This window comes from Sarcophilus harrisii, chromosome 2 (assembly GCF_902635505.1).
Source record: "Sarcophilus harrisii chromosome 2, mSarHar1.11, whole genome shotgun sequence".
Taxonomy (NCBI): domain Eukaryota; kingdom Metazoa; phylum Chordata; class Mammalia; order Dasyuromorphia; family Dasyuridae; genus Sarcophilus; species Sarcophilus harrisii.
The window spans coordinates 118,322,002-118,336,554 of NC_045427.1; the positions used below are offsets into that span (position 1 = coordinate 118,322,002).

The 14,553-nt window shown below is 35.7% G+C and overlaps 1 protein-coding gene across 10 annotated transcripts in view; it reads right to left on the reverse strand.

Moving 5' to 3' along the window:
- The window catches only part of GREB1 (growth regulating estrogen receptor binding 1), a 157,314-nt gene that overhangs the window by 45,777 nt on the left and 96,984 nt on the right, over positions 1 to 14,553 (reverse strand). For 9 of the 10 annotated variants that reach the window (XM_031950668.1, XM_031950669.1, XM_031950670.1 and 6 more), the window contains 6 exons: positions 14,166 to 14,302; positions 9,247 to 9,586; positions 6,039 to 6,154; positions 3,635 to 3,834; positions 2,686 to 2,775; positions 588 to 1,216 (listed from right to left, as the gene is read on the reverse strand). In XM_031950668.1, coding sequence (XP_031806528.1) covers positions 588 to 1,216; positions 2,686 to 2,775; positions 3,635 to 3,834; positions 6,039 to 6,154; positions 9,247 to 9,586; positions 14,166 to 14,302 — 1,512 coding nt within the window. The remainder of the gene's footprint in view (positions 1 to 587; positions 1,217 to 2,685; positions 2,776 to 3,634; positions 3,835 to 6,038; positions 6,155 to 9,246; positions 9,587 to 14,165; positions 14,303 to 14,553) is intronic. The other variant, XM_031950673.1, reaches the window with a different exon arrangement.

The following is a 14,553-nucleotide window of genomic DNA, read 5'->3' on the forward strand; positions in this document are numbered from 1 at the left end:
TTGCTTATGGACAGTCAAGAAAATGTAGACTCTAGTCTTCCTACTCCAATTCTACTACATCTATTACATTCTGGTAAATATTATAATCCCCTCTTTTGTAGAAAGTATTTTTTTCAATTACATACACACATATTTTCATCCTCTTCCCCCCATTCCCTCTTTCCCTTTATCCTTCTCTCTCTCTTTCTCTCTCATTCTCTTTCTCCCTCTCCTCCTCCCTCCCTTATAGATCAATCCTTTGGAGATTACCTTCCATTTATACTATATAAATCTTGTATGAACAATTCTTTTTATTCTATCTTTCTTTAGGAGAATATGAATTCCTAGAGATCAGGAATGATATTTTTGCCTTTAATTACTAATGTCCCTAATTACTAAATGCCACAACTAATCATAGTTCCTGGCTCATAGTAAATGGATAATAAATGCTTGCTAAATGATTAATCAGATGATCTAACTAGAGAAAAGGTTTTTTTTAATCACCTATAAAAATGACTTTATTTACCTAAGAACCTACTGCTAGACAAGAAATAAGAAAGAGTGAAAATTAAGAACACTAAATACTCCCTAAGCTTACAATTACGTACCTGAGGGGGTCCACTCAGTAGCAGTCTCCTGGGGTGAAAGTTGTCCATTCTGCCCTCATTTCTATTATTGTAGTCCATGTGGCTTGGTTTGGGGATAGTCCACTGGCGGTAATAGAGAGACTGTTCTGTGCAGGTCATCATCTTACTTAAGAGAGGGCGAAAAGAACTGGCCCACATGACTGAATGGTAGGGCAGGAGGGAAGATGCCTTAGGAAGGCCGCTGCTGTCTGTGGAAGTAACCATGTCATACACCAACTTGGGCAGGAAAACTACAGGGGGTTGCTTCAATCCTTTGGTCATGGAGCACTGGGAGTTCTGCCAGATGAAAGCATTTGAAGTCGGTGCAGAAGAGGAAGAAGAGGAAGAGGAAGAATATGGTGAAGATGAGGAGGTGACTGAAACCTGGACACTTTTAAGGTTGGGTTTTGGATTCAGACACATGTCTTGCTCTCCTGGCCCAGGGCAGTGCCTGCTGGTGGTGGTCTGAGCACTGTGACTTACTTTCTGCCTCTGTTTCTCACAGGTAGCTACACCTTCTTCCATCACACTATTGAGGGAAGGATGCGGGGATCTGGCCCTCTCACCCAATGCCATCACTGGTGGAGATGACTCATTGCAAAAGGCCATACCTGAAAAGAAAAGCTGTGTTTCAGGCCAGCATTTGTACTAACTCACTCAGGAATGATAGTCACTAACAGCATGCTGAGTTTCTTTTTCCTCAATGGAAAACTTAAATGAATAGATTAATCAATCGATAATCAACTACCATAAATCAGGCTCTGGGTTGAATGAAATAGATCTGAATGAATGAAAGAATGAAATAATCTCTCCTTTCAAGTTTTGTGTGCCCGTGTGTCTCTGTGTATGTCTGTGTATGCATCTTCACACTCATATAAAAATGTATGCATATATTTATAGGCAGTATATAACCAGTATTTGGTGGAGTGGTACTAACAACTGAAAGATCAAGAAAGTCTTTGTGTAGAAGGTGGTTCTGGTCTTAGTTCTGAAGAAAACTCAAGAGAATTCTAGGAGATGGAGATGAGGGGACTATTACATCTTAGTTTTAGTAGGAAAAGTTTCATACTTGGGATTACAATCAAAATATCTATACCTGATAACCTAAGAAAGGATTATACAAGGCTGGAATAACCTACCAAGTATTAGTTATGATGACAGAACAATGGAATGATGAAGTTAATAAATGTAAAGTTCTACTCCTACATTTGGGTTCAAAAAAATCAAATACTCAACTACATATAGCTTGAAGAATCTGTTGCTAAATAACAAATAACAATTTTTAAATAAATATCTGGGGGAATTAATAGACTATAAGCTCAATTCAATAACATGGCATGATAATTTAAAAAACTTTCATGAATAGCTTTCATGAAAATAGAAGTATAGTGTTCAGAACAAGAAAGGACAGTAAAAATAACTACCAAAGATATATCAAACGGAAATTACTCAAGGTCTCAGGATACAACTGAATATTGTTAGTAGTGAGAGACTTAGATGGTAAATTCTAATTATTAAGTAAGAGACAAGCAAACATAGTTTGTATGGTAATGTGTAAAGCCTTGGGCCTGGAGTCCAAAAGACCTGAGTTCAAATTCAGTTCAGATAATATATGAGCCTGAGCAAATGATAACCTTTTGCCTCAGTTTTCTCATCTGTAAAATGGGAATAATAATAACACTTATCTCCCAAAGTCGTTGTGAGCATCTAATGAGACAAGTATTAAGCACTTAGCACAGTTCCTGGAACATAATAAGCATTATATAAATGTTAACTATCATTATTATAAATGCTGGGTTTTTTGTCATCCCATGAAAAATGATGAGGATCATAATTCAAAACATGGATCATTTGTAATCAAAGATTTAGCGTTAGATGAATCTTAAAAGTCAACTCTTCCAACCCCTTCTATTTATTAATGAAGAAACAGATGAGGTTTAGAGGTTAATAAGTAACAGAGGAAGGATTTGAACTTGTATCCTGATTCCAAACCCATTGCTCTTCTCACCATACTGCACTGCCTCTTGAGTTTCTCTCAAATAATTTATTGCTCTGATATTTCCCATTTGAATATTCTTACTTGAAGCTTTTGAGGACAGAGATGAAGATACAGAATCATGGGAGCATGATCTTTCCCTTTTGACAGGACTTCTCTTCTCTGACACGGAACCTATTTAAAAAAACACACACAGAAAATTGAATTGAAACGTCTTTCTATACAGAGAATATTTTTCTTTCCTAGACTCACTGCTAAAACATGACACAATCTACATTGTGCTTTGATGATTTCCCTTTTTTACTTTGTTCTTTAAATACAAGGTAGGATTTTTAGTGTCTTTATAGAATTAGTCCATACTTCTAAATCTTTAAAACAAAAAAGTTTTGACATTATTTTATCTAATAAACAAGTATAACTTAAACTAGGTATTATTTTCCCTAGCATTTCAACTCCCCATAAAGGTATCAAATCCCAACTTTGTATGCGCTAAACTTTCTCAATACCTGTTCTCAATAAGCAACAGCTACTACATTTAGATGAGATGCAACGTAGTTCCCCATTCCCAATAAAATCTACAACTTAATAAGGGGATATTGCAACTATAAAAACAAATGTTACAGGATAAGTATATCTGAGGGATACAAATAACCCAATTACCACTGGAGTTATGAGAGAGGAGGTGAGACATGGTTGGGACTTGTTGAATGTCCATAGGAGAAGAAGGGAACAGAAGAAGCTCCATACAGAGGGAAGTTGAAAAGCAAAGGGTAAATTTAAGGCATGGTCAGTAAGGCAGATGGGCTACAGCACAGAATATAGAGCAAGGACCAATACAAAATAAGCCTGAAATGAAGGCAAAACACCATGAATGCTACACCATAAACTACATTAAAAGTGTCTTCAGAACTCTATTTTACAATGTGTATAAAGCTAACTTGCAAAGTCTATGACTTTTATTAAAGAGTTTGGCAGGGAAGAAGGTAACCTGCAAAGTCTGCCAGAGTCGCTCACTCCATATATGCTCACACACCTTCAGTCACTATCTCTTCATCTTCATTATCTGTACTGCTCAGCTTCTCCGGGTCACTTTCCAAGACCTCACCTACGGTCACTTTCTCCATGGGGACTTCAGAGCTCACAAAATAGGCAGCCAAGCCAAGCTCTTGCTCTAAGGTTGTTCTCACCAAGGAGGATGAGTTTATTAAACGCAGGTCACAGTACCTTAAAGACCTAAGAATAGATAAAAGAATGAGATAAATGGCTCTGGTTGTTCCCTAACCATCATCACCCACAATCGCCTGAAATATTTCCCCAAAATGTTGAGTTCTGGATAGAGAAGCAAAAAGAATACAGGGAAGGAAAACAAGCTTTTAATCCCTAAAATCAACCCATCAGCTTGTTTTCATTGAGCCCCTACTGTATGTTCACAACTATGATGGGCACTATGGGAGGCACAAGACACAAGAAGATATCACCTCTACTCTTAAGGAAGTAATAGTCTACTACTGTCTTTGGTTCAACAGTGCTTATTAGTTATCACTAATGGGATAAAGACCTAAATGGAATTATCATTGATGTGCAAAAGACACAGAGCTAGAAGGGATAGCTAAAACACTGTATGAACATGACACAGTCAGGTTTTGAAAAGATCTCTTATAAGCTAGAAAAATGGACAGAACCCAATCAAATGAATTTACCTTTGTGAAACTTTAATACAAAAATGCAACCTAAGAACAAGAAAGGGAAAGGAAAGACCAGGTAAAAGTTTGTCTGGAGAGCTTCATAATTAAAGGAATTAAAATCAAATTGTCTGAAGGAACAACATGGACCTCCAGAGCAACTAACAGACTTCAAAAACACATATCTATACACACAATGAAAGAAGGAAGATAAATTAAAAAGTCCATAAAAATAACATCAAAAGTCCTAAAGTTCAGAATGATATGAGGCTGGTGTTGAAAGCTAAGGAAAAAATATATCAAGGGAAATAGAGAACTAAAGAAGAGCTAGGATAACTTTAATTTAAAAGGGATGATGATAACAGAGAAAGAGCAGAATAATCCATTTCTTATGTTGCTTCTGCCTTTTCTACCAAAAAAGAATGTACACTGAATTAGAGAGATAGAGAAAAAGTGGAGAATAGGTAGATAATACCTAAATCAAGGATATTCAGAGAACACATAGGGAATCCAAATCATCTGACTCAGATGACAAATTTATGTATCCGGGTACAAAATGAAATTCGGATCCGAAAGATCGGAAAGAACCAGTGAGGTACTACAGGTTTAGAGATAGGCAAATACTATACTTATTTTCAAAATAAAAAAAGATAATATAATAAGTGATAAAACCTATATCTTAAAAGTAAATAGCATTTGTTTAGTGCTTTATAAATATTAACTCATTCATTTTTCACAACAATCCTGGGAGAAAGATGCTGTTATTATCCTCATTTTACAGAAGAAACTGAAGCTAATTACTTGTCTAAGTGACTTCTCCAGAGGCACATAGCTAGTAAATATCTGAGGAAGAATACAAACATATGTCTTTTTGATTCCAGACTGTATCTACTAAACCACACCACAACCACCTTTTAGCAATTCTGACTTTCAAAGTGATAATCAGTTGCCAGTATACTGTCTCATCTAATTTTAAAATGAAAAGGAAAAATAACACAAAACCTAAGTGGTCATTAGAGCACTAGACCTGGAGTCAGGAAGCCCTGATTTCAAATCCGACCTTAGATATTCACTAGTGATATGATCCGGAGTAAATCACTTAATTAATGTTTGCCTCATTTTACTCATCTGTAAAATAGGGAGAACAGCAGCATTTTCCTCACAGGATTGCTGTGAAGATTAAATGAGGTATTTGTAAATTGCTTAACATAGTAACCGACACATAGTAAGAGCTAGATAAATGTTAACTATTATTTTTATTGTGATCAACACCATCATCATCACCATATCAAATAGCACATATTTCTAGCAACATGGAAAGCACTAGACCTGAAATCAGAAAACATGTTTGAATTTCTCTTCTTTGACTTCCTATCAGCATGATTTTGGACAAGCCACTCTGAACTTCAAAAGCTTCAGTATCCTCATCTATAAAATGGGGATGACAATATTTGAAATACCTACATCAAAGGTTTTTGTTGTGAGGATCATCAGCACAGAGAGTTAGGTCTGAAAAGGGCATTAGAAGCTACAGTCCAAATGTTCATCTTGCAAATGAAGAAACAGGAACAGAGAGATATATTTCATGACCAAAGTTGCTGAGCCAGTAACTCAGATCTTCCTGCCTCCTAGTCCAGTACCTTAACCACTTTACAACACTGAAAATCCAGGGCAGAAACTATATAGAAAGGCTCAATGTAAGACATTATTATTGTGTAAGATAGATGGAAATAGAGGTTATACTCATGTGCTCACCTTGGCAAGGATTCTCCATGAGGATCCATTCCACTAAATATTAATATGCAAGGCAGCCCCTCTAACTCGAGGTAAGTCTGAGGCCTCCATTCTGCATCTTCAATTTTCTGCCATGTCTATCACATAAGAAAAGTCAGTTGTCAATGCCTTGAACTGGTTTTAATAACCTAAATTTCTATAATGATTTTCAAATATTTCAGGCACCACAATAACCCTATGAGGTAGGTAAAACAAATATTATTGTTCCCATTTTACAAATGAGAAAATGAGGACCAGATTGATTAATTGAGTTGTCCAAGGTTATACAAGCAGTAAATGGCAGAGTCTGAATTGGAAACCAGATCCATTGACTCCAAATATAATCTTCTTTCCACCAATAAGTATTTGCTGATTTGAATGAAGCCATGCTAAACTACCTGTTCATTTGTAGTTTCAAATTTCTAGACTGATCATATTATCTACTTTGTCATTTCATCTTTTATATAAAGGCCTATAAGATAAAGTCATGCTTGGATCTGATTCTAGGGGAAAGTCTCCAGATAAATTTGTCTTTTAACTGCAATAACATGAAAACTATAAATGTACGGCTAAAAAGTTATTTCCCAAGTCTTATAATTTGCTCATTATGTTAAAAGTATCTACTAGTCTGGCCCCTTCAGAAAAATTTATTTTTTGACATATCTTTGGATGTCTTTTCTTAGCAAATTTTAATCTATATGAAATTTCAAGTTCATTCAGAAATAGGCACAGTACAGTTCTTACTCTTAAAAATAGACAGCATCTACTTCTGGTGTGATAATATAATTCTTGCTATACACATTTAAAATATATACTTCATTTTTATCTCTCATTCCCTAAGTTTGAAGTTACTATTTTTCTCCGTAAAAAGGCAGGCATGTACATACCTCTATCCATTCATATTAGCAGCAACCTACAAATCCCAAACTTGTTTCAACCAAGTAAAATATTTTAAGGAATCCTGGCATGACTACAAATAGACACCTTTCCCTGAATGTCTTGTGATTTTATTGTTTTCTGCAGGTTTTGTTTTGTTTTGTTGAGATGGAAGAAGGAAACACTGAACCTATTATTTCACTGGATAAGGATATTTCCAATATGGAAATCTTATAACAACATATAGTGTATCAATATACCAATGTCTTAAATACAACTTTGCAGAGAATCATTTAAGGCACTGAGAGGTTAAGTGGCTTGCTTTTGAGCACACAGCTAATACGTATGAGAGATGGAGAGAAATTCAACATAGTCCTTTTGGATTCTTGAGCTAGCTGGGCTCTCCTATCTTCTATATCCTGATGCATAATTAGCTGACATACCGATACACATAGATATGTATATAGTTTGTGGATTCACTGGGGACATGGGTAGTCATTAATGGTTCCAAAAACTAACCAAAGTAGAAAGTCTCAAGTAAAATTCCCCAAGGATTTATGCTTGGGCTGGGTTCTTTATCTTTCCTAAATATACATCAAGGAAGGGAGGAAGAGAGAAAGAAAAGAAGGGAAGTAAGGAACAAGGAAAGGAAGGAGGGAAGAAAAAAGGGAAGAAGGGAGAAAAGAAGGAAGAAAGGAAAGGAAGGAGGAAACTGAAAAAAGTAATAAATTAGCAAGTTTGCTCCAATGCTTCCAATTCCTTAGATCACCAACTCCAATTTTATTTTTGTTACATTTTTATTTTTGGCACATTTTTCACTGATAAGCATTAAGGCTTTGCTTAAGATCCTACTACTGCCTGGCAGAGAAAGTTAACCACTTCAGAGTAAATCTAGGGGCAATTAGATGGTGTAGCAGATAGATCACTGGCTTTGGAATCAGAAACACCTGTGTTCAAATCCAACTTTAGACACTTGACACTTATTAACTGCATATCCCTGAGCAAGTCACTTAACCCCAATAGATTTGCCAGCATGTCCATGGTGTGGATCTTGTTCATCAAATAAAGAAAACAGTCAGCTATATCACAAAGTAAATCTAAATAATTCTAGACATGGATAACCTTACCTTTTTGGAGCAATGTGCATTCTCATACTTAAGAAACAGAATTTTTATATATGGTTTAGCAATAAAAAAAGAGCACCCCATGCCAACAACGTAAATATTGTTCCCTTTCCCAGGTTTCATTTTTAAAATTAGAGGGAACTCTTCCCTATTCAGGAGACACTTCTGATTCTTGTTCCCCAACCTCTACCCTAAGTTCTGTCCAAATGTTCATCAACAAAAGTATGTTCTTGGACATCTTCCTATTTCCTAGTTTCATCTGCAAAATGAGAGAGTTTGACTATGAATATCTAGAGATAGAGGACAATCCATTCATTTAAAAATATATAAATTTAGTAAGTTAATAAAAAATAAATTTATTAAGCACCTGCTAGACATTCTGTGGGCAGCTAGATGACCTATAGTGGAAAAGATCTGAATTCAAATCCAGACTCGGACACTTTACTAGCTTACTAGTGATCCCAAACAAGTCACTTAAATTTCCCTTTGTCTTAATCCACTGGAGAAGGAAATATTATACCACTCCAGTAACTTTGCCAAGAAAACATCACAGACAGTAGGGTCCACAAAGTCACGAAAAGTTGGAGGTGACTAAACAAAAGTGATGTATACTGTGTTTGGTACTGAGGGTACAGAAAGAGAAACAGACCCTGACTTCAAAGAGCTTCCATTTTAAAAAGAAAACAACATGTATGTAGAAAAGTCGATAGAAAATACATATTGCACTAACACATCCTTGGTAAGTTCCATCTCTTCGATGGAAGACCTCCTTCTCTGAATGGCTATCCTTCCTTTTAGGAAGCTTTAGATCACAGGAACATAAGAATGGTTCATAGGATTTAGTATTGTTAAGGACCTTAGGTATAATACAGTCCAACCCTTTCATTGTGCAGGTTAGAAAATGAAGGTCCAGAGAGAGAAAGTGAATTAGTTGTCTGAGGACACACAAGTGTAGGCCCCATTGTGATCCCAGGTCTTCTAGACAAATCCTATGCTGTTTCCTCAGCCTCACACTTACAGTTTCAAAGATGGCACAAGGCAGAAAAAGAATTCTCATCAAATTCACAGAAAGCCATGTATATGTGAGGAAAAAAGCAAGAGGAATAGACATGTTAAGGATTCTAACTATTTCATCCACTCACATCTCCTCAAGAAAGGAAGAGAGGAAACAAAGTTTAATATTTATTTACCTTTAGTTGATCCACAAAATGTTTCCCAATGGTGATGGCAGAATTGGGGTTTCCCAAGATGATCTCAAAATGCTCTTCTAGGGATAGTCTTTCCCTCACGTGATAGAGCCGCTCATAGGCCACAGCAGCCAGGGGAATGCAAGGGATACGGAGCACCACCATGAGCCCGTGCCCACAGGCACATTGCTTAGAGGAGTTAATGAGGTTCTGGGTAATCTCCAGAGTCTCCACAGATGTGTAGTTCTTCATCTGTGATAGGCCACTGACGGCCATCATTGCTGCAGAATAATGCTGCACAAGGACAAATGTCCTTATCACTGCACTATGCAACCTGGGAAACCTGAAGACAGGAAGAGAACACAGTGATCAAAGGAGCAGAGAGACTCCAGCTTACTGGAGACTAAACATGTCTTACTTTTATTTCCTTCTCTGTTTGAAAATACCATTGATATTAAGAAAACTTTCCTAATTTTTCTAATAAAAATTCCCAGGCCAAAGGCACCTGAGAAAACAATGAGGTGTTGTGACAAAAGCGTGTGACTGGAAAACTTAGGTCTTACCCTCAGCTCTCCTACTTTTCCTGAACACCCCTTCATTTCCATCCTCTCTAAATCATAGAATTTATGCACATATCAAATATCTTGGTCTCTCTAGTACACAATATCAGGATTTATGCAAAATAGATGCATGATAAATTTTGTTTAAAATGTTTACTGAATAATTTGGTCAAGTTGCTGTGACCTCAGTCAAGCAACTTTGTTCCCTTTCTAGACATGCTTCTTCTTATGTAAAATGAAAAAAAATTAAAGAGTTGGGTAGGAGGATCTTATCTTATTCTAAAGCTAGACTTTAAACTCTATGAGGGCAGAAACTATGTCTTATCAAAACTTATTTTATTAATCTTATTTTATTCTCCTCCAGCAGCTGGCATAGTTCTCTATAAACAGCTGCTGCTTAATAAACATTTGTTGACCAATTCTTTGTAAATGGTTTTCCCTTTCCAGATTCCCTTCTGGATGTAGAATACACAAATTACAATCATTGGGAGAAAAGGGGAATAAAACCTCCCTTTTCTAACTCCATGTTTATTGAAAAGAGAAGCAAAGCAGGATGAAAGCAATCTTCCAACACAACCACAAATTCTTTTCAAGCCCTAAATTCTATGATCCTCTGACCAAGATTGAGAGTACCCTGAAAAAAAGGGTTTTGTGCGCTCAAAGATTCATTAATCCTGTGAGCTTTAATGAATATTAAGGGGATATATTGATCCTGTTTGCCCACATAGTCGTGATCCTGCTCCTTAATAAGAATAAATCGGTTACTGTTTCTGGCGTGTTCAGAATGAGCGCTTTACAAGGACTATTTATAATTCAGAATCTAACAGAGCAACCTTAGAAATGTCAAGAATTATCAAAATTGTAAGTAGCTCATGCATTATAGATGTACTCATTAGAAACGGGAAAGGACATTATAGACATAGTTCATCTTAGCTGTTTTCCATCTTGGCATTCCTCAGCAATGATACTAAATGTTTGTTAAACTGATATTACTGTGTGTGGGAACCATAACATTAATAAACAAGATCCTTTTAATGAAATTATTATAGAGAATTAATACCCTGTAGCCACTTCAGCTGCTAAATCCAACTGTAAGATCTAATCCCTTTCTCAATGACAAAAACTAAACTTTTCTTTTAGAGATACCTGGATCCAGGGCTGGCATTGCAGAGAAGGAAGCTGATGTGATACAATGGAAAGAGACTAAGGTCTCTACTCTGAAGACTCAGGTTCAGATCAAACTTCTAATATTTAATACTTACATGATCTGTAGTTAAGACACTTAATCTCCCTAAAGAAGTCTCAGTGATGAAGGGAATTGACTATATAGCTTCTGAGGTCCATTCTAGTTAAATAGTCAGGACCTTATGACCAGGGAATTAATTAGGAAATGTCTTGAAGAAGGTGGGAAAGTCAGGACTTCTGAGTTCATTATTATCATCATCATTATTACTAACATTTATATAGTACTTAATATGTGTTAAAGTCCATATTCTTTATTATCTCTTTCAAAGTCCTGTCCCCTTCACTTGGGGCTCTGCTAGTTTTCTGGAGGGCCTTCAGATGGGACTTGGTCGCAGTGGAGGAAATACAGGATGCCAGGCCAGCCACCATGAGGCTGATAAAGATGAAATTGAATTTTTCTCTGAGTCCCTCCTGGCTTATATGCTCTATTCTAAGTATGAACCAATCATTATATCACCAGGAAACCATTATTTGTTATAAGATTAAATCAATCATACTGAATTTAAAGAACTATTAATCAGCATGCTAAACTAGATAACCATTGTCTCATCAATTCTACTGACTTAACACCTTGTAAGAATCCTTGTTTCAGAGTTCTAGCCCATAACAAATATATACCAGATATTGTGCCAATTTTTTTTTAACTTCATCCTAACTTTAGAAGGTGGGTACTATTATCCCATTTTACAGATGGAGAAACTGAGGCAAATATGTTAAGTAACTTTCCCAAGGTCACACATAAATTAGTTTTTAAGTATCTGAGGTAAGATCTGAACTCGGGTATTGCTGATTCCACGCCCAGCACTCTAGTCACTTTGCAGCCTAGATGCTCCATTAAAGAGACCCTCATGAATTCACTTTCCATCTCTGGCTATCTATTTTCAACTCGATAAAATAAAGGGACAGCTAAACGGTGCAATGAACAGAGCAGCAGGATTAGGATCAGAAAGGCTCATATTCATGAGTTCAAATTCAGCCTCAGACACTTCCTAAACCGGGTGATGCTGAGCAAGTCATTCAACCCTGTGGGCCCCAAATCCTCATCTGCAAAATGAGAAGAAAATGGCAAAGCACTTTATAATCTTTGCCAAGGAAACTCCAAGTCACAGAGTGCCAGATATGATGAAATGACTGAACAACAATAAAAAGACTAAGGGAAAACTAATCTAATGTTTAACTACAAAATAAGAGAAGATTCAGGAGGGACTCATATTGTACTCAAGTATTTAAAGGATCAGTGAACAAATAAGTGATTAGATTTATTCTGTTTTGATTTAGTAGGAGCAATGAATGAAAGTTGCAAACAGGAAAACTTCTATTTGATGTTAAGAAAAACACCTTAACTAGAGTTGTCCAAGCGCTACCCTGAAAGGTTTAAGAGTCTCCTTCTTTGGAAGTCTTCAGGCAGAGGTTGGACAGCAATTGACTGGCTGAATTGAAGTACTGAGAATTCCTTTAGGATAAGGATCATAGGCTAGGATATAATGGTCAGTCAACATTAAAATGTTAAAATCAAAAGTACAAAGAAGCAAGCAGAAGAAAATATAAAAGAAAATAAAGAAAAGCAGAGAAATATGATAAGTATAATGTTAAATCACATATATGTGTGTATAGGTACATATATATTTAAAAGTTTATGCACAATAGAGATTCATAGATGTGATCCTCTCTTATTCTTTCTACAAGAAAATGTTGTTAGTGGGTCAAATGTATAATTTTTAAATAATAAAAAACCTTTGAGTGTTTTATAAACACTGAATATTTAGAGTAACATTATTTGAGCCTTCAATGTCATGCAAATATAACACATAACTAGGACATTGTTTAAACTTTATACAAGTAATATCTACAATAAAATAACTGCATGGAATGTTCCAAGGAATTAATTAGTGAACTTTACAAATTTTAGTTTTTGCTTTTTTTATATTTAATCAAACTTTTAAAGTTGGAAGGAATATGGGAGTATAAGATTTTAAAATGGAAAGAATTTTTATGAACATCTTGTTTAATGCCAAATATATAACAGAAATTTGACCAAATTATCTCTTGACTCAAAAATATTTTAACTCTTTATTGACTTTAAGTCTGATATTTAAAGCCCTCCACAGTCAGGATCCTATTTAACTTTCTAAAATTATTTCACATTATTCCTCTTCAAATACTTTCCAGTTCAGTCAATTTCTTGAGCTAATTTTCCTGTACACATGGCATCCCATACTCAACTCCATCCCTTTGCATTAGTAGATTTTGACATCTGAAATGTACCACTTCCTATTCATTTCCACATTTTTTTTTAATTCTTAGCTTCCTTCAAAATGCAGCTTAGGTACCAACTCACACATGCCATCTTCTTGATCCCTTCCATCTCCCAGTTATTAGAACACCTACTCCTCTGAAACTGCTTTTTATTATTTTTGCTTCGTCTTTATTTATATACCCAAGAGACAGTTTTGCCTAGAAAATAAAGGGTGAGCCCCGGAGTAAGAAAATCCTGGATACAAATCATGCCTCTGACACATACTAATTAAGTGTAAATCAAGTATTCCAGAACTCAATTTCTTCTCTAAGACTGTTATTTCCTTATGAGTTTCTAAGCTACACCTTGGGAATTTCCATTCCAGTAGTTCTTCATACCAAAAAAATCACAGCTCTGAACCAAAATAAAGTGTTTAGTAATCATATCCCCTAAGTACAATGTAAATTCCTTTCACATAATTGCTACATGGTTTGTTTGTTTTTCTGTATTCCTGACTCCTAGTACAATGTGAATGCCTGAGCCATTATTACCAAAAATGAGGTCCAGGGGTTAAGTGCCTTTACCAAGATCAAACAAGTAATATACAAGAAAGACTAGTTGCAAAATCAAGTCTTTTGAAGTCAAACTCTAGCATTCTTTCTATTATAGCATGCTGCCTCAAATCTGAGTAGTCTTATAATCAAAACTTATTCACTAAAAAAGGAATATTCATTACAAATTTTTTAAAGTGTTTGCCTAACATCAGCTTACATACTTCCAGTAATAAAGATAGTCCATTCTACTTACATCATTATAACTATTAGATATAGCTCCTAATATCATTTATATAACTGTTAATCATCAATATTTTTATGAAGTACCTTTTTCCTAATGCCATGACCATTGCTTCAAAAGAGCTATCATATCGGAGCAGAGGGAGGCTGTGTCCAGAAAGAGTAGATTCAATGAATTCTGAGAGTCCAAAATATTTTTTATTTTCCTGATATAAGTCCATTCCCTGAAACAAACCAAATAATTAGTAATTGAGACACATCACTCATGGATACAATGGATCTTGACTGGACTACTATTTGTCATGAAATTTTTGATGAGTTTGTATGCTTGACAGTTCCCAACACACAATTTCACCATCCTCTTTTTGCAATAAACACAAAATCAAGGAGTATTTCAAATGAAGTATAGGATCAGTGTAATATGATGCAATCACATCCCCCAATATCATGGGTATCACTCTCAGAGGCGCATTAA